Genomic DNA, 18,921 nt, shown 5'->3' with positions numbered 1-18,921 from the left:
AATGACGCCGTACGCCAATTTGAGTTGACACTTGTGAAGCAGACAGCTGCAGCATACAAACAAACAAGCAATGGAGCGCGCAAAGGTAAAAAAAGATTTCCAAAGCTGAAAATATTTTTTTTTAATTTAGTAACAATATTGAAAAACAAAATTGGATGATTAATTTAGCGCCCCTCTATAAAACAGGCCTATTTTCTTTAAGAATCTTGGCAAGCACTTCAAACACGCTTCTTAAATAATCAACTCTAGGGACTTTTTTGACAAAATGTGCTTTCATTTTATGCGCCTTTATCATTACTTCTCTATCACAGGAGTATTGGTCCCCTTATCGGGCGAACAACCCAACTGTCAGCTTGTTTATTATGCCATCACGGCAATAATACAAACCGCATTCGCAGATATTCAACCACATATTTTTCACTTGTGCGTATGTATGTATGTAAATCTCTTATTCTTGCGGTTAAGGAAAGACAATCGCGCTCAAATATAGACATATCTGCTAGTACGTATACATACATATGTATATGTATATGTATGCTAAGGGTAGAGAGCTGCTGCTGCTGCTGCTGTGCTTTATGAGCCGCTTGGTTGGTTTGCTTTTGTGGTCTGCCTTTTACCCTGCTGCCTGTAGGCTGTTGTTTGTTAATACTGCGCTCCTGTATATTCGCATGTAAATATGGATGTATTCGTGTGTATTTATAACCGCCTTCATCGTTTTATAAACTTCATCACTCGGCGGATTAAGTTGACTGGCATCCCTTTTCGCTTGTTGTAGGTATCATGTTGGCTTACAGCTGACTTTGCTTTGTGACTTCTGTCGGTGCGCATTGACACAGATATAATAAGAAAGACGAGTGAACTCGTCGTATGTTGATAAATATTTGTGTAATCAGATGAGGCTTTTTGTATGAGTGGCACCAAATACCCTGCAGTCGAAGCTACTAACTCTGAACTGTCTTAAACCTCGTTGCTGCACGAGTTTGTCTTCCATCTTTTTTCAAAGCTAGTAACTGGAATTTTAAGTATCGCTATGGCCTACAAAATGTCAATTTCCAGTTCAGGTACTAGCATTTAATGAACTATTAAGCTCATACATCAGTTTTATAGTCGCTAACGAGGTAGTACCAGTTGACATAAAATTAATCACTCTTTCGGAAGTTTTGTAATTTGTGCCAATGGCGTCGTACGTCGATCATATTTGGCATTTGTGAACATCAATCAGAATCGTTTTTGCGTATTCTATGCATCTAGTGGTCCAAAGCAATTACGAACACTGATCTTTGGGATCAGGGCAAGCAACTACCCATCCAGTTGTGTGCAGCTGAGGCACTTTATGTTTTGCTCTACCTGTTACCAATAGACTTCCAACTAGACTTACAAAATATAGAGGTTTTTGTAATGCTAGGATGCTTGGTTATAGTCTTATCTTAGACAACAAAAGGCCTACTAGCAACTCATCAGATTTTACTAAAAGTAAAGTACCCCACGTGAAAGTAATGGAATTTGAATTCAGTAGTCAAAGAGAAAACAACTGAAATTTACACTGACGGATCTAAGAAGGATAGCGGCGTCGGCACCCTCGAAAGCCCTCCAAGTCTTGTCACCTAGGAAATTGGAATAGTATTTTTCAAGCAGAAGTTCTCGGGATAAGCCAAACTTGCAGAATAATTATAAACCCTCCACAACAACTATCGGAGGTATGTATTTGTTTCAGCTATAGTCACCTACAATCAATTCAATTCCAAAAATCGTCAGACCATGAAAAGAAAAACGTAAAGCTTTAGCGCGCGCGACAGACATCACTCTCATCTGGGTACTTGGCCACAGGAGTATAGAAGGAAATGAGAAAGCTGATGACCTAACAAGACAGGGGACATCCTCTAACGAATCTGAAGCGGTAGAAATTCGTTGTCCCCAAGGCGGTCTCAAAAGGGAGACCTTCAATCTATTCCAGAAACAGGCCGCTGATATATGGAGGAATGGACGGTTACCTCCAAAATAAGTAAATAGACGTGATCCAATTTCAACAAATCCAGCTCTGACGAGCTATTAAGGGAACCGTGAACAGACATACTCAGAATTACGTCAACAATAACCGCCACTGGCCTTTGGGAGGCTATGCCGGGAAGATGTGGTGACCGTGCAACGATAGATGTAGGAGCTCAAATCAAGAAGAATCTAAGGAAACAAATATAAGGCATAGGCAGGTTCACAGTCAAATCAAGATGGCTCGATTAATAAAAAGCAGCGGTTCTACAAGTGGAGTACCAAAATTGCATCTTTTGTGCTTTTGGGTCTGAGTTGTGCCAACATCTCCACAGCCACCACGCATCCAGTCTTAGAAAAAACTTGGAATATAACTGATTTCTGCAGACAAGCGCTGAGATGGAAGGAGCAGACGGGAAGGTGGGCCGAGGCTGCATAGAGAAGAGAAGGCTTAAAAAGAAGATAAGCGATAGAAGTCCTACCGGAGAGTTGTTTAAGGAAATTAAAGTTATTGTTAAGAATCTTACGCGATGGAAACGTTTTGTGGAGGCCCTATGCTCCATTTGGGACAAAAAAGAAGAAGAAAAATGAAGAATAAATGGTTTTCATAAATTTTGTGTTTTTTTTAGCTGAATGAGAACTATAGATATAGATAACTATGGTTTGGCAACTGAAAATGGCAAACCGTGTTGACATTTCTGTTTAGTAAGGTTTGGCAGGTCATCCTGACGTCATTATTTAACGCCTGAACAACGATTTCAAGTTGTGGAAATTTATTTGGATAAAATAAAATAAAATAAAAATAAAAAATAAAATTAACTGCCATAGAGCAGTAGCGGCACCATAGATCCTTATTTTTTCCGAAATTAGGAAGGAGAGGTGAATGGCAATCGCCAACGAGTCATACTGACTGAATTTTTTTTTCCAAAAATTAATCAGCTAAACATGGACGACATTTGGTTCCAACAAGATAGTAAACTTTGCCATACAGTGCGCTTAACAATCGATTTATTGCAATATCAAATCCACCAGATTAATTGGTATGTAAATCTTAGCTACGTCGGACATATGCCGGATATCATATTCGGAAAATAGATTCCATAAAATTATCTACCAGATTATGATAAAAATTAAAATAAATAATTCCAACAATAGTTCTAGTATGTATTAGCATTTTAAGTTCTCAAACTCTTAAAAAAACGTGAGATCCTTATAATGGGCCACTTTTCAACTGGTACAACTCCGGCGCTTCTCGTACTACTTGTAGTACGATTTCTTATATCAGATACCAACTCTGGAAGCTTTACTCGTTTTGCTTTTTACTGCAGGGTACTCAACTTGGCGCACAGCATTCATAAAAACACACACATAAACATATACTCACATACACTCAACCACATGCAAAAATTCGTAAATTTTTGTTAGCCGCAGCAGCTGCTTTTATAAGCATCAAATACATATAATTGCTTGCTGCATCTGTTTTTCCTGTATTTGTCCCTGTCTTTTTGGGAAAATTTGTGTCAACGACATTTGGTGCGTTGGGGTGGAAACTCTTTTCAGAAATTACAGCATTTCCTATTATTTTTATACAAATGCCATTTACTTTGCGGGCAGCTGAGTTTTTATGTATTTTTGCTTATTTTTGAGGATACGTTTTCTTATTTAGGTATATGGATGCTATTTAAGGATGAGGATTTTGTAGACATATATACTTCCACATATGTATGTAGAGCATGATATGTAGAGGTATATGTAAAGTAGCATCTTTTTTCTTTGTATAAGGAAGATTTTGAAAAATTATATTGCCAAATAAGTAATGATTGTGCGTAGAGAGGGAGAAAAATGCAAAATACCTTCATCATTGGTTTTTCAAAATATTAATGTCAAATAAGTTTTTTTTTTAGTTTTTCGAAACCTCATTTTTTGTATTTGTGTAAATATGTGAATGGGTAATGGATCGAACTGATAAAAGGCAGTTAATGTGTGAACTAAAATACAGCCATTTCATACGAAATGTAACAAAAAGTGGTCAAGTAGTTGATGTCAAATTCCCATTGCGTGAACAATGGAATAAACCAGAGATCATTCAATGACTGATATTTTCTTTACCGTTGAGCCCAAGAAATAAATAGGTTCTGGAGCGAATGGTAATAAGTATCATGGGTGGAATGGCAACTGTTTTCCAAGCGGAAATTTTGGCGAATCCGAAGTTGCAGAATGGATAAATGGGAGGACAGGGAGCGGAAAAAGGGAGTTTTTAGTGACAGTCAGGTTGCACTAAAGACTCTGAAGAACGCAAAGAAAACTTCAAGGATTGTTCAAGAATGTAAGAAAAGCTTCATGTTGAAACAGAATAAGCTTTTACTTATATGGGTACCAAGACACCGCGGTTTTCAAGGGAATGAAATTGCCCATTGCCCAACTGGGTATCAGCGGTTACCCCACATGTATTATATGCAATTTACCTAAAGAGCGATGGTCCAGTTTAGACCGCTGCAGAGCTGCAAAGTATTTTGTGACAATCCCGAAGAGAAAACTGTCGAACTTTCTTCTAAAACTGGGAAGAATAGACGTTTGTTTGAATGTCGATATTATTGCAGGACACAATCTATGGGATCAGCATATGAACGCCATTGGAATCATTGAGGACCCAATTTGCTTGTCTTTCTTAGAGGAGTTAGATAGCACTGAGCATTTTCTCTGCGAGTGTCCCGCCTTTGCTAGAGTAAGGCTACGAATTTTGGGTTCCGATGTCATGAGAATGAGTAATATTCGTTCTCTCAAACTGGAGAATATTTTCAAATTTACCAAAGAGTCTGGATAATTTTCACAGGTCTAGCCACTTTCATGTGTATATTTTATCCTATCTCTTTCCTTATTTTACTTCTCTGCTCTCCCCCCTTCACGGAAGTTATGAAGATTTTTTTCACGGAGGTTATGGAAATGGCAAATGAGGAACAGAAAGATACGATTTTGAAACTTCGTGTGCCACTGTTCTGCTCCATCAAGGAGACTCACCGCTTTAGATAGGACATTTTTTGAAAGACCTCAGTACCGTGGAAATTAGGGATCTTCTAAAATTGTTTTTTTAATATTATTTGATTAAGTGATTTAAGTCTTTAATTTTGCGCCACTTTGTGTATAATTGGCCTTTGCGCTCTCAATTTTTGGTGTTTGTCTTCATCTGAAGGGACCTACAGTTAATGTAAATAAAACATATTTTGGTGATAAGGAAGAGCAGTTGGAAATCTAAATCTAAAATCACATGAATCCACTAGATAAATTACGGTAATAAAAAGGGGGTGAAAGAGAGTCTTCCGAATAGTTTGCCTTATCTGTCAATTTCGACTACTGACCTATACTGGCTGACTCAGCTTCATAACCTCATCTTCAATCAAACGTCCTTCAGTACAGCGGGCGAGTTTTGTTTCAACGAAAAGCAATCACTCTGTAAATTCCTAACCACAAACTGAAAGTTTGACTCAACGCTGTGAAAATCACAAAGAAATAGGTCAAAATTCAAATGCTATATAGGCCGCCCAATAGAAGCTTTAGATTTAGTTACTTAATAATATCGCCGTCCTCATTCAAACAACCGAAAACCGCATTTTGGTAGATAATGTAAAGTATTTTCTTGGCAACAGTGTATAAATTAAGTAGGTACTCGTACTGTCTCTCATATCTCTTATTTATGAAAGTGTACATGTAGGTACTTCCCACGGCACAGACTTACTTTAAATATTTCCCATTTAGCTGATATGTAAGTACGTGTGATGTGATGTTAAAATATAAGCCCGGTATTTTACTCAGTCATTAAAGTTTTCTTTGCGCTCTGCCTCTCACTTCACTAAATATTTGCATTTAAATAATTCTGGTAAGGAAACATTTTTTCATTTGCCAGAAAATAAATATCGCATCGTTATTAAATCTTCAAAAATAATGAATAGCAGTGAAGATAAATCCACATTTTATTAAAATTTCCATTGAGTTTAAAAATCTTATTCGAAGGTAAGAATTAATTTTTCATTCATACGCAACTGAGAAACCATTTGACATCATAAGCCACCACCTCAAGTGCATAATAATCATATTTCCACTCCACTTTTCCTGCTGCGTAATTCATATACTCATATATGCATCCCAGTAAACAGATGTTTAAGTTTTTTTAAGACAAAATTATTTTTATGAAATATATTTTAAGAGAATTTAAAAGAAAATCGATCGATTGTTTATGAAAATTTGCAGTTCTTTTGGAAAATATATTGAATTGACCGAAGAATTTTTGTTTAATGAAATATTTTTTTTAAGAAAGCTTTTAAAGAAAGTCGGTCGAGAATTATTTTCGAGAATTTGCAGTTTCTGTGCTTTGAAAAATATAATATATTGTATCAATAATTCGCGCTGTGTTCGAATCGCTCCCAAAAATGTGCAACTCAGCCATGTAAAGGAACTAAGCGCGAAAGAGTAATAAATCTGATTTTCAGGTATTGTTAGAGCATCTGGATTTCAATCCCATTTTCTCCACTTTTGCTGTATATAATTTTAATGAAGTGGTAAGTGGATTAAAAAGAATAAAAGATCAATTTAAACGAAGCACGTTTTGTCTTTACTTTTCTATAGGAAATAAAAAATATTAAAAAATAATATATAAACAAAATAAATATTCAATTTTATTTTAAAAATAATTTTTTGCTCTAAATCTTCAAAAATTATATTTACCATTTTTCGGGTTTTTCTTGGTTCACATAGAAGGTAGGTGAAATAGATGAAGTGCCAGTCTGGCACTTCTCAAGTAGCACTGAGGCGCCAGTTGGATATCATTATGAGACCTCCAACAGGCAGATATCTACAACCAGCCACAGCTGTTGATGTAATAAAGAAGATTGATGGGATTTAGGTTGGCACACTGCCCCAGGCTGTCGAAGAAACGAGTGCCCAGTGACCTTAATTGTCTAGCTGCCAAACCCGGGTATTTACAGAGAAAATGCTCAACAGTCTCGTTCTCTGAAAGGTCCCCACAGCTTCTGCAATGGAGGTAAAAGACAAATGTTTGAAATTCATGATTCTTTTAGAATTCACATGAAGATAAATGTTTAAAATTTAAAATTATTTTAGAATTTCTGCTTCCAAAAAGAGTTGCCATTGCGATTTTGCTTGCAGTATTTTCGTTGGATTTGAGATGCTCCAGTTTTCTACGAGTACAGTTTAGCTATGCAACAATTTGTAGATAAAATATATTTTGCATAATATTTCCAGCACCGAAACTTATTGACAAGATTTAAAAGTCTTTTTTTATATTTTCTTCTGACGCTATTGGGTGTTTTCTTCCATATGAAAAAATGTCGAGCGTTCGTTATAGGCAAAAAATGCGCAAGAGCACGAAACAAAAGTTAAACAAATTTTTAAATTTTTTTTTAATTTTAACTTCTTGAAACTTATCAAACATACCAAAATTCATTGGCCTACAACTTTGTATACTCAACATTTTGAAAAAAAAATTTTACTCAAAATTTGACTGTTTCCAAATTTGTGAATTTTAAAATTTATTTATAAAAATTTATAAAGTAAAAACATAATTTTAAAGTTTCTGTAACTCTACATGCTCAACATTAAAAAAAAAGAACTTAATATGTGAAAATTTACAGATTTATAAACTTTCCGATTTATTAATAAAAATTTTTAAATTTTTTTAGTTATTTTATAAATTTTTATAAACAAATGTAATCAATTTGTATGGCCTATAACATTGCATACCCAACATTTTTGAAAACAGAATTTGTTCAAAATTTTAATTTTACAAATTTATGAATTTTAAAATTTATTTTAAAAAATTTATAAAATAAAAAAAATAATTTCAAAGTTTCTGCAACTCCACATGCTCAACATTAAAAAAAAGAACTTAATATGTGAAAATTTACAGATTTGTAAACTTTAAGATTTATATAAATATAAAAATTTTAAAATTACTTTTCTTGTTTTATACATTTTTATAAATAAATTTAATCATTTTTCAATTAAATGAAAGTTTTTAAATTTTTATTATTTTATAAGTTTTTTATTGTAAATCAATTTTCAAACTTATAAATTTTCAAATTTCAAATTCAAAAATTTTTGTTTTTAAAATATTGAGTATGGAGAATTATATGCCATTGAGCTTTGGTGTGGTTGGTGCAAGTTTCAAGTAGTTAAAATATCGCGTTGATTTTTGACGAGAATTTGTTTTGGTTGTTTTTAAATTTTTAAATTTACTTGTCTGATAAATTTCTTCCTTGCTAGAGTTCAAAAATGTATTGTGAAATCTGACTCAGTGCCTTATAAGATTTAAAAAATTTTAAATTTATTTATCTGACAAATTTTTTCTGTGCTAGAATTAAAAATGTAGTACAAAATCTTACTCAGTGTCTTATAAAATTTTAAAACTTACTTGTCTGATAATTTTCTTCCTTGCTAGAGTTTAAAAATTAGTACGAAATCTTACTCAGTGCGTTATAAAATCGCACACTAAACCCACTAAAAAAATTTCAAAATTATTACGGAAAGTAGCATTCAAACACCATTTATATAAAATCATATTACATTTTTAAATTTCATACCTCAACATGTATTAAATTTTTGAAATTTTTTGAAATTTAAAAAAAATTTTTGTAACGATTTGAAAGTTTTAAAATTTTTTTTTTAATTTCGCGAATTTTCGTTTAGTGGGTTATCATTCATAATTCGGCAGGCTGTGTTGTTTCGCGTTCCGTATACGCACCGTTATACTCATTATGATGAAGTGGCTCGAAGCAACATTTGTCATTATTGTTCGGTAGCAGGCGTTTGCTGTTCATGCGGCACGTGACAAGCCATGATGCTTGTACTAATAAATTTCAAGTGTACGCAGTGCTTTTTTTCACTCAATTTTGTTGTTGTTTGCTGACAGCGCATTCTGTTCTTGCTAAACATATCAATTCATACATACATACAACACAAGCCATTTGTTTAACCAAATAAACGTTGAAGTGCCAACTTTTGCTTCACTTTTTAGTTTCGCTTTCAATGGCCATCAATTTTGTTAGTAGGTTCTGGCGGAGTAATGGTCAAAATGCTTTGGGTGCACTTATCTGAAATTACACTTTTAATTTCGTAATTTCGCACTTTTTTTGTAGAAAAACGTGATGTTTCTCATAATCGTAGCTTTGGTTAACTTTCATGTGAAAAATGTCTGGAATTAAGTTGGTGTTAGAAAAATTAAAATTATTATTTATGCCGTAAAAGAAAAAAATGTAAATAGAAAAAACGCAAGGCGAGCAAATTGTGTCGAGCTGAGTTTGGTATAGCGAGGCTGTCAAAGTCTCTCTGAAATAAAAAAAAAAAATTCTTTTGTTAATTTCACATCAACTCTGTATGCTTTGTGCTCCGGTTTACATGCACATTTTTGCTCAAATTGACATACAAACATTCACTTGATGCTTGCTTAGACCTCAGAACACATCCTCGCATCCTCCCGCATGCTTTCATTTGAATCTGAAGTTTTCGTGGAAAAAAATTCGAATCAAAAAATCCGCAAGCTAATGAAGGCATCATCGTATGTTGGTTACACGGCAATTTGCAGAGGAAAACACCTGCATTCATACACCTGGACACATATCTACTCATGTATGCGTCTCCATGCCTGCTAAAGATAATCAGTGCGTTGCTGAGAATACGGCAATATGTCACAATGAAAAGGCTGTCAAATCCTGTGGCCACTTATCACACTTACCTTACATGGTATGCTCTTAAGCAAATGACTCTAGATGTATGTGCTTATGTGTATTTATGTAGTAATAGCAGATTTGCTGCTTTTAGCTCAGCTTACTTACTCATACTTTGCAAATAACCACTTCCACTCATCAATCTTATTTGTGCGTTGACTTCTGTTTTTAGGAAAAATTTAGCAAAATGATGGCGTTTTCAGTCAGTCTGAATAGTTAAATATTCATAACTGCAGGGGCTGGAAATTTATTTAGGCATGTACGCTTATGAAGTAATACGAAAGTAGCTTTTAATATTAGATAGACATTTCAAACAGTTTGAATGCAAATAAAGCAACTTTGTGTCTATAAGAATTTGTACATACAGTCAGCGCTAAAAGAAAGTGTACATCGCATATTGATAAGTTTTGACTAATTATTTATTTTTGTTGAAATTTCAGTTATTTTTTTTTATGAATTTTTAGTTGATACTACAAAAATCAATATAGCAAATTTCCCAACTTTGCATAAATTTTGTAGAAATTCGGCAAATTTGCAAAATTTCAAACTTTTTACTCAGAATTTTTAGAAAAATTTCAAGTACGCAGTTTTATAGATTATTGAATTTTGGTATAATAAAGTGCAAGTTTTAACTGGTTGAAAAGTTTCGTTGATTTTTGACAATTCTTCTAGTTATGGTGTTGGGTGCTTTCTTCCACATAAAAAAATGTTGAGAGGTTGTCAAATGAAGAAAATGCACAAGACTGCAAGCAAAAAAAAAAAAATTCTCAAAAATTGGAGTGAATTTTGACTTACTCAAAAATTTGCGTTTCATCAAAGTTTAATGATCTATAAAACTGCATACTTGAACTTTTTTCAGAAATTCTGAGTAAAAAGTTTGATATTTTCATGAGAATTTGCTGAATACATACAAATTTTATGCTAAGTTCGAAACTTTGCTTTATCTGATTTCAGTTGTTGTGTAGACTGTACTTTTATCAAAGAATAATAGAAATTAAAAAGTAAGTAAATAAATTTCAAAACTTTTCTACATATGTGTACAATTTCTTTTGACGTTGACTGCATATTTATGTTCTGCGAATCGTAGAATTCGAACTCAGTGCAATTTAAGAACCCGATTGCGGAGATTTCTTAAAAAAGTCACAATTTTGATGGTAAAACGTCGGATATGACGTAAGTGTTATATTTCTAGTAGTTTTCATCGGAAATATTTATAACTGACATTACAAATATTTAAAAGTATTTTGCAAATCGCACCAATTTCAAATCATACTATTGGTAGAACTATAGGACTGATAGCCATATCTAGATTTTGAGTTTGAAGCAAATATTCACTACGAGATTTGGTCTAAAATTCGCAGAATGCAGTGAAAGCCGTGCCGCATTAAATATATATAATCAAAAATAATAAAATTAATTATTGGCACGTACACCTCTGCTAGGGGTTTTGCCGAGCTCTTCCTCCTATTTGTGACGTGCGTTTTAATGTTGTTCCAAAAATGGCGGGATCTAAAAATTTTAAGTCATCTCCGAACGGCAAATGATTTATGATTTATGTGCATATTTTTCATGGCAGAAATACTCTTGGAGTTTTGCCATAGCCTGCCGAGGGGTGACCGCTGTTAGAAAATTCGTTTTCTATCATTTTGCTTTTTAATGCACGGAGATTCAAATCTATGGGCTCCCGAATATAAGTCACGCACAATCCATTCGGCTACGCCAGCCGTACCATATTTAAATGTTTTATTCCAAAACCTCTCATTTAGGCCTAATAACTTACTCAAATCTTTTATAAACTTCTTACTATCTAAAATAAATAAATATCTGCCTCAACCAGGCTGATATAAAGGACTGCACTTTGTTTATAAATAGTAAAACGATCGACTCTCTACCACCTAACCGAACTGAGTGTGGTTGAAAAGGCAGGAGTTGTTTAAGCTGCGATGTCTGAAACTGCTCAGCTGAAGAAAAAATTCATTGGCTCAAGAAAAAAACAAAACACAATTAATAATAATAATCTTGACTTAAAAATTAGGCAGAAATATTCGGCGTCACTTCGTCAGTATCAATAAATTTTCTTATATAAGCATTTTTTTTATGTTGGGAATTAAAACCTGATCTGAAGGTTGAAGCCAAACAAGATCCAAACATTTCAGGAACTGAAATTTTATTACCATAGACAATGCTATTTCTTCAACGCTTTCTACACAAATTTTGGCTGAAAAATAACCTTTACCAAAAAAATGCTTCCTTGGATGGAATGCAATGTCTAAGAGCAAGTACGCAAATTTCCAACCTTCGTTAAGAGGATAAACCATCGCTTAACTACCTAGAAACTTAAGAACTAATTTTTTCAAGAACAAATCTGTAATATTAACTAGAAAAATTTCAAAAAATGTTTATACACATACATTTTTGGGGTTGCCGAATCCAAATTTTATTATATCGGATGACTTCAAGCTATACGAGCTATAGTTTGGTGCGACTTACTGTTTGGTGTGGATTTTGAGATTTTGAGCGTCATTGGTTCATAGTTTTTTGAAAAGGACTTCAACGGCGAATGCATCAGATCGAAAAATATCATTGCGGCATCATCTTATTTTATTCGAATTATTTATTTTCCATAGTCTACAGTAGAGCGATGTTAAAAGACTTTCCATGAGCAAAGCTGGGAAACATCGATATATCCAAGCTGTGGCTCTAATAAGATGGCGTCACCTACCGTACGTAGCGACTCGGTGAGATGTGAAATTTCGAAGGAGAAATTTGACGAGCGGGTCAACTCACGGCAAGTGTTTTGCAATCGGCGGCCACGCTCATGCAGCTTGGGACTCTTCGATTATTTTCTGTAACGCTTTGCTTCTCTACGTTTTAGTCTTTTTTAACAACCTAACCATTTAGGTTGGACTCTAGGCCAACATTTGAGATACTTTTGCTAAATAATGGTGCACATATCGGATTGAGACATCAAAACTTGAACTCACTAGTTGAAAAAAAAAAAATTGAACTGACATTAAATTTGACCTCGCCAGGACATACAGACACGACTTTTGATTCAAGAACTTCAAAAACGTGCATACAAATTTTGTAAAATTTTTCCGGTGAATCTTCCAGTTTTCTTTTTGAAAAAAAAAAAAAAACTAGCTTTTAAGTTTCTTAGGTATAAGGGATGATTTCACCTTTTAAGGGGAGCTGGAAAATTACATACTTGCCGTGGTGTTATGCCGGTGACTAAAACTACTATAAAAAAATTCCAAATAGAATTAGAATATATACAATTCATTGTTTTTAAAGTTTTTTGGAATATTTGTGTTTGGATATAATAAAAAAATTAAACTCAGGCCCAGAAAATCTATTCTAAAATCGTTTACGAGTATTTGCACAAAAAAATAATAAAATCGGTCGAAAATGTCATTCTCTAGGATTTTTGAACCAAATTTGTCAAAAAATCCCCATTGTACGGCCGCTTGAAGAACTGCTAGCGGAAAAGACGTGGCCACTTGCATAATGTTAATGTAGCTTTAAAATAAAGCCAGACTTAATTTTATACATTTTACCGCTATTTCTTATCTAAATATCTTTTCCTATCATTCCTACTAGGGTGACCAGATATATGCTTAAGGGGCTAGGGGTGGTCAGAATTTTAAAAAAATTGGGTTTTTTTTACATTTTCATAAAGTATAATATCTTGGAAATATTGTGTGAAAGTTTGAAGTAAATTCGACAAATACTTTTCGAGTTATTCAACAATTAACAAAGGGCGCTCGGGCGTTCCGGAGCGTTCGAGAGCAAGTAGCAAAACTTTAAATGCGTTTTTCTCAAAACTATGTTTTTTAAGCTGGTGATCACAGTAATTTAAAAGCCGCTTGGTAGATTTCAATAAAATTTATACCGCTTTTGAAAAATATAAAAAGCTCGGGCCTGAGCGAAGGATTTTCCAAATTTCGTTTTTTTAACAATTAATTGTCGGTTTTTTTCTCGAAATTCTGAAAAAATATTTTCTGAGGCTGCATTATTGTTAATTAAAAAAAGGCTTCGTTCAGGCACAAGATTATCTATTAATAAAATTAATTTTCATTGTCCGATTGATTTTAAATGAATCCCCAAGGACTTGTGATGATCACCGCAAGGGGCGTCTGGAGAAAAGAGTTCCACTCAAACAGTAATAACTTGTTGAAGTACAATAATAATTTTTAGTTTTGAAATTTTGTTAAAGTCAAGTCTTGTTTTTGTTTTTGTAAAGTAAAGCAATTGACTAGCAAACATTTAAAATCATAATTTTTTCGGTCCTCTGACTACCACTAACCCCTTAACTTTTAATTTCTCTAACTATTTCCATAAATTATTTGAAATTATAAATTTAAAAATTTGAAATTGTTTATTAAAATTATATTTTTTTAAATTTGTTATTTAAAATATTTAGCGAATTTTTCAGTGTTTTATAATGTAGCTCAAAAAAATTACTATTTACAAAAAATCAGCTTAATAAGATCAATTAGTGAAGTAAATTGAAATAACTGGCAGTAGCTATTCGATAGTAGGGAGTAATAAATAAAGCGTTTTTCAGTAAGAGCGCTTCAACTTTTTTTTTGAATAAAACACTAACGGTTTGACTTTTTTAACTAATTTTTTTTTTATTATCGAGTTTGAACATATACATTTAAGTCTGCATTATTGTTAATTAAAAAAAGGCTTCGTTCAGGCACAAGATTATCTATTAATAAAATTAATTTTCATTGTCCGATTGATTTTAAATGAATCCCCAAGGACTTGTGATGATCACCGCAAGGGGCGTCTGGAGAAAAGAGTTCCACTCAAACAGTAATAACTTGTTGAAGTACAATAATAATTTTTAGTTTTGAAATTTTGTTAAAGTCAAGTCTTGTTTTTGTTTTTGTAAAGTAAAGCAATTGACTAGCAAACATTTAAAATCATAATTTTTTCGGTCCTCTGACTACCACTAACCCCTTAACTTTTAATTTCTCTAACTATTTCCATAAATTATTTGAAATTATAAATTTAAAAATTTGAAATTGTTTATTAAAATTATATTTTTTTAAATTTGTTATTTAAAATATTTAGCGAATTTTTCAGTGTTTTATAATGTAGCTCAAAAAAATTACTATTTACAAAAAATCAGCTTAATAAGATCAATTAGTGAAGTAAATTGAAATAACTGGCAGTAGCTATTCGATAGTAGGGAGTAATAAATAAAGCGTTTTTCAGTAAGAGCGCTTCAACTTTTTTTTTGAATAAAACACTAACGGTTTGACTTTTTTAACTAATTTTTTTTTTTTTATCGAGTTTGAACATATACATTTAAGTATGAGACTCGATTTCTTTTGCATGACCACCGCGTGCACGTTTTACGAAGTCCAATCGTTGAACCCAATTTTCGACCACTCTTTTGCATAAATCGGCCGAAATTCCAGCGATTTCGCGTTTAATATTGGCTCACAAATCGTCGCCGGCTTGTTACTGTAGACCAATGACTTCACATAACCCCAAAGAAAATAGTCTAGAGGCGTCAAATCACACGAGCGCGGCGGCCATTTGACCGGTCCATTTCTGGAAATAATGCGCTCATCGAACTTACTCTTCAACAAATCAATTGTAGCGTGTGCTGTGTGGCTTGTGGCCCCGTCCTGTTGATGGCCTAAGGTTGACAGGCAGACTACACAAGGACGGCTTTACCAAGCAACCGTCTGTAGGTCAGCCAAAGAGTTTGCACTCTTCTTTTCTATTTATTAAAGGTCTATAGAAAGAGGCCAGAAAGCCGCCTTAATTGTCTTTGTCATTATTCGCATATATAAGTATGTATGCGTGTACGCATTGCGGTTGTCTGCCCGAAGAAGTGCCTGCCTCTTGATAATAAATTCGAATAATTTGCATTACTATCTATGTAAGTCGGACAATCGAATAAATTGTGTCGAAGAAAGTACAAAATTGTGGGCCTGTAATTGTTTTTGACCACAATACATTTTAATACATGCAATTTATTTAGGTTTGAAGTGTTTTGCGGTTCTTGATTTTGATTGCAATAAAAAATATTTTCTTTTTTGAAAATTTCATGAAATCCGCCTTTTTTGGGTGTAAAGAAGTATTCGGGTTGAAGACGGACAGTACTTAAATTCCGTTTAGTGCCACCTTCTCAACTCCGCATTAAAATCTATCTTCTCTTCGAATACATTTTCCATTTCTCAATGAATTTTTGTTGTCATCGTCATCTGTTTCGTTTGTATACATCCAACAACTGGTTGATAGAGAGACAGATAGATCTGACTACATCCATTCCCTTTGTTATTCCTCTTGTCGTTTAGTATACATCTACATACCGGGTGCTTCAAAAAAATGTATACACACTTTGAACTTCCATAGAAAATTTATTTACCGGTCTACAAAGTTAAATTTCAGGAAAATAGAAAGCTGAAAGTCCAATGTAAATGAAACATAAATAACAAATGTTAATACTGTTCAAATTGGTGACCTGCAGCATCAATACATTTTTGCTTACCTGGATCAAAATTTGGCGGGCCAGTGGATAGGACGCAGGGGGCCAATCGAGTTTCCAGCACGCTCTCCAGACCTTACACCACTGGATTTCTTCTTGTGGGGCACAGTAAAAGATGAGGTGTACAAACGTAAACCACGTAACCTAGACATTCTTTGGAATGAGATTCAAGCAGTGTGTAGAGAAATCTCATTGGACGTTTTGATACGATGTACAGAATCTGTGGTGACTCGTACTCAAAAATGTATTGATGCTGCAGGTCACCAATTTGAACAGTATTAACATTTGTTATTTATGTTTCATTTACATTGGACTTTCAGCTTTCTATTTTCCTGAAATTTAACTTTGTAGACCGGTAAATAAATTTTCTATGGAAGTTCAAAGTGTGTATACATTTTTTTGAAGCACCCGGTATATACCTATGTATGTGTGTGCATCTGTCTTGTAAACTTTAGGCTGCTACAAACTGCGGTAATGAACGAACCGCATGAATGTAAAAAAAATCTAAAAAAATGTAAAATGTGGTTTAGGCAAAGGTGGTCATAACGAGGCAAAAGTAAACTGATTCTTAATTTTGTACTGTTTTCACACATTTTTTACTTTGAATTGAATAAAAGTAATTTTCCACATTAAATTTATGTCCTTCTTAATTGGCTACACTTCGAGTGCCGGACCCTTTATATACGAATTTATATATTTAATTTATTTTTGTAAATAAAACTTCTGCTAAAAATCTATATTTCTCACCCAAACATTTTTTCTTATTCTTTTTTACTTGCAGGTAATTGAAACGCACTTCTAAAATTTGGAATCCGCTTTGGCGGCCAGAAACGGAAAAGTTGTCAACTATTAAATTAGTTATTTGAGTAAACTCAGTAATACAAATTTTAAGTTAAATGTAAGAGAAAATCGTAAATGAATAAGAAATGAATAAGTGAATTAGAAATGTAAGTATTATACAAAAAAATAAAAATAAGCTAATTTAAATACACTGAGAATGATTGATAAATAAATTGAAAAACAGCACAGTTAGCTTGCCGAAGTCCGCAACGCCAAAAGTCGAAATGTACCCCCTGGCTAATACTTGCCCTAGCGCTACAATTTGTATGCGTACGTTTACTTGTCATGTACACCCCGTTGCAGAATTATAAGCACACCACTTGTTTTTTATACAGCTCATAGTACAGCAAAACCCATATAATGCAAGGCTTAAAATTTTACACTCAATTTTCAAAGTTTTACATACTTTAATCAGAATTTTTAGAACTTTTCTCGGTATGTAGTTTGATGCCAGTGCCACATAAATTCAAACTTTGTATAAACTTAAAAAAAATGTAACGAAATTTCCATTATTTAGAATTCTCCGTAGAGAAGACGATAAAGTTTTCAAAATGGCTTTTCAAGGGAATCCGCAAGGAACTGCACGCAGCGGTCGCCCATGCCAAACATGACCAAGCATGGGTGCGCATAATCACCTATGATGTTCCACCTGGAACCAAATCAGACACATAACGACTGAGAGAAATCGTTGGAGAACATTTGTTTCCGCCCTAGAAGGTCCGGCACTCGAAGTGTAACCAATTAAAATGGTTATAAATTTAATGTGGAAAATTACCTTTATTCAATGCAAAATAAAAAATGTCTGAAAATAATACAAAATTAAGAAACAATTCACTTTTGCTCGATATGACCACCTTTTGTCTTGACTATGGCCCTGAGATGGTCCAGCAACGAGTCGCAACCTGCCCGAATATGACTTGCAGGTATTTTGGCCCACTCGCGCACAATGGCTTTTTCAGCACCTCGGGACTGGTGAATCTGCTAATTCGGATCTTGCCCAAAGAGAATAATCCATCGAATTCGAGTCTAGTGAATTTCAGAGCCATTGTGTGGACGTTATGAAGTTCGGAAGCTTATTTTTTAGCCATTCTTGGTTCACTCGAGCCTTGTGGGACGGTGCTGAGTCCTGTTGAAACGTATATGGCCTGCCACCGAAATGCCAACCTACAGAATATTTTCTCGATAATATTCCGCATTTACCTTGACACCAGGCTCGATAAAAATGATTGGAGACCGCCCGTCTGCAGTTACAGTGGGCCAAACCATTACATGTGGCGAGTGCTGCCTCCTGGTGTCCAATCGATGACTCGGTCAAATAAACCCTATCATTTTGGGAGCTTACAAATTGAAAAAATTTCTCGTCAGAAAACACATTGTTCGAAAATTGACCGGTTTCGGCCAATCGAAGCAACTCCTTCGCTCTCTCAAGTCTAACTTGTTGCTGTTTTGGTGTGAGATCATAATCAAATATGCTTTGTGATGATTTTCGTATACAGGTTTTTTATTTTGAATTGAGAATGTCATTGAAATGCATTTATACTTTATCAAGGGCGGAAAAATTAGATTTTTCAGAAAAACTGCGTGGTTGCAGTTTCATGTCCATGGAATTTCGGTATAATAAAGTTTAAATTTCAAGTGGCCGAAAAATCTTTCTGATTTTCAACAATTTTTTTCGCTGTCGCTCTTGTGGGTTTTCACCGTATAACGAATTCTTCTTTTTTTATATGGAGTTAACATCAATTTTTGTGGCTTTATCTCTATTTTCACAATTTTCTTTCGATGCTTTTTTATATTTTCGTACCATATTGTGTTTTAACTAAAATAAATAGAAAATAAAAAAAATTTCGT

The 18,921-nt window shown here is 33.8% G+C and overlaps 1 protein-coding gene across 2 annotated transcripts in view; it reads left to right on the top strand.

The window, feature by feature from the left end:
- The window catches only part of LOC128860074 (neuropeptide SIFamide receptor), a 98,295-nt gene extending 80,890 nt beyond the window's left edge, over positions 1–17,405 (top strand). For both annotated transcript variants that reach the window (XM_054097321.1, XM_054097320.1), the window contains exon 3: positions 17,015–17,405. In XM_054097321.1, the coding sequence (XP_053953296.1) occupies positions 17,015–17,035 (21 nt within the window). In that variant the 3' untranslated portion in view covers positions 17,036–17,405. The remainder of the gene's footprint in view (positions 1–17,014) is intronic.
- Positions 17,406–18,921: the final 1,516 nt, after the last annotated feature.

The sequence above is a fragment of the Anastrepha ludens genome, chromosome 4 (assembly GCF_028408465.1).
Source record: "Anastrepha ludens isolate Willacy chromosome 4, idAnaLude1.1, whole genome shotgun sequence".
NCBI classification, from domain to species: domain Eukaryota; kingdom Metazoa; phylum Arthropoda; class Insecta; order Diptera; family Tephritidae; genus Anastrepha; species Anastrepha ludens.
Note: the sequence above shows the minus strand (reverse complement) of the source record. Positions and strands in the feature narration are given on the sequence as shown.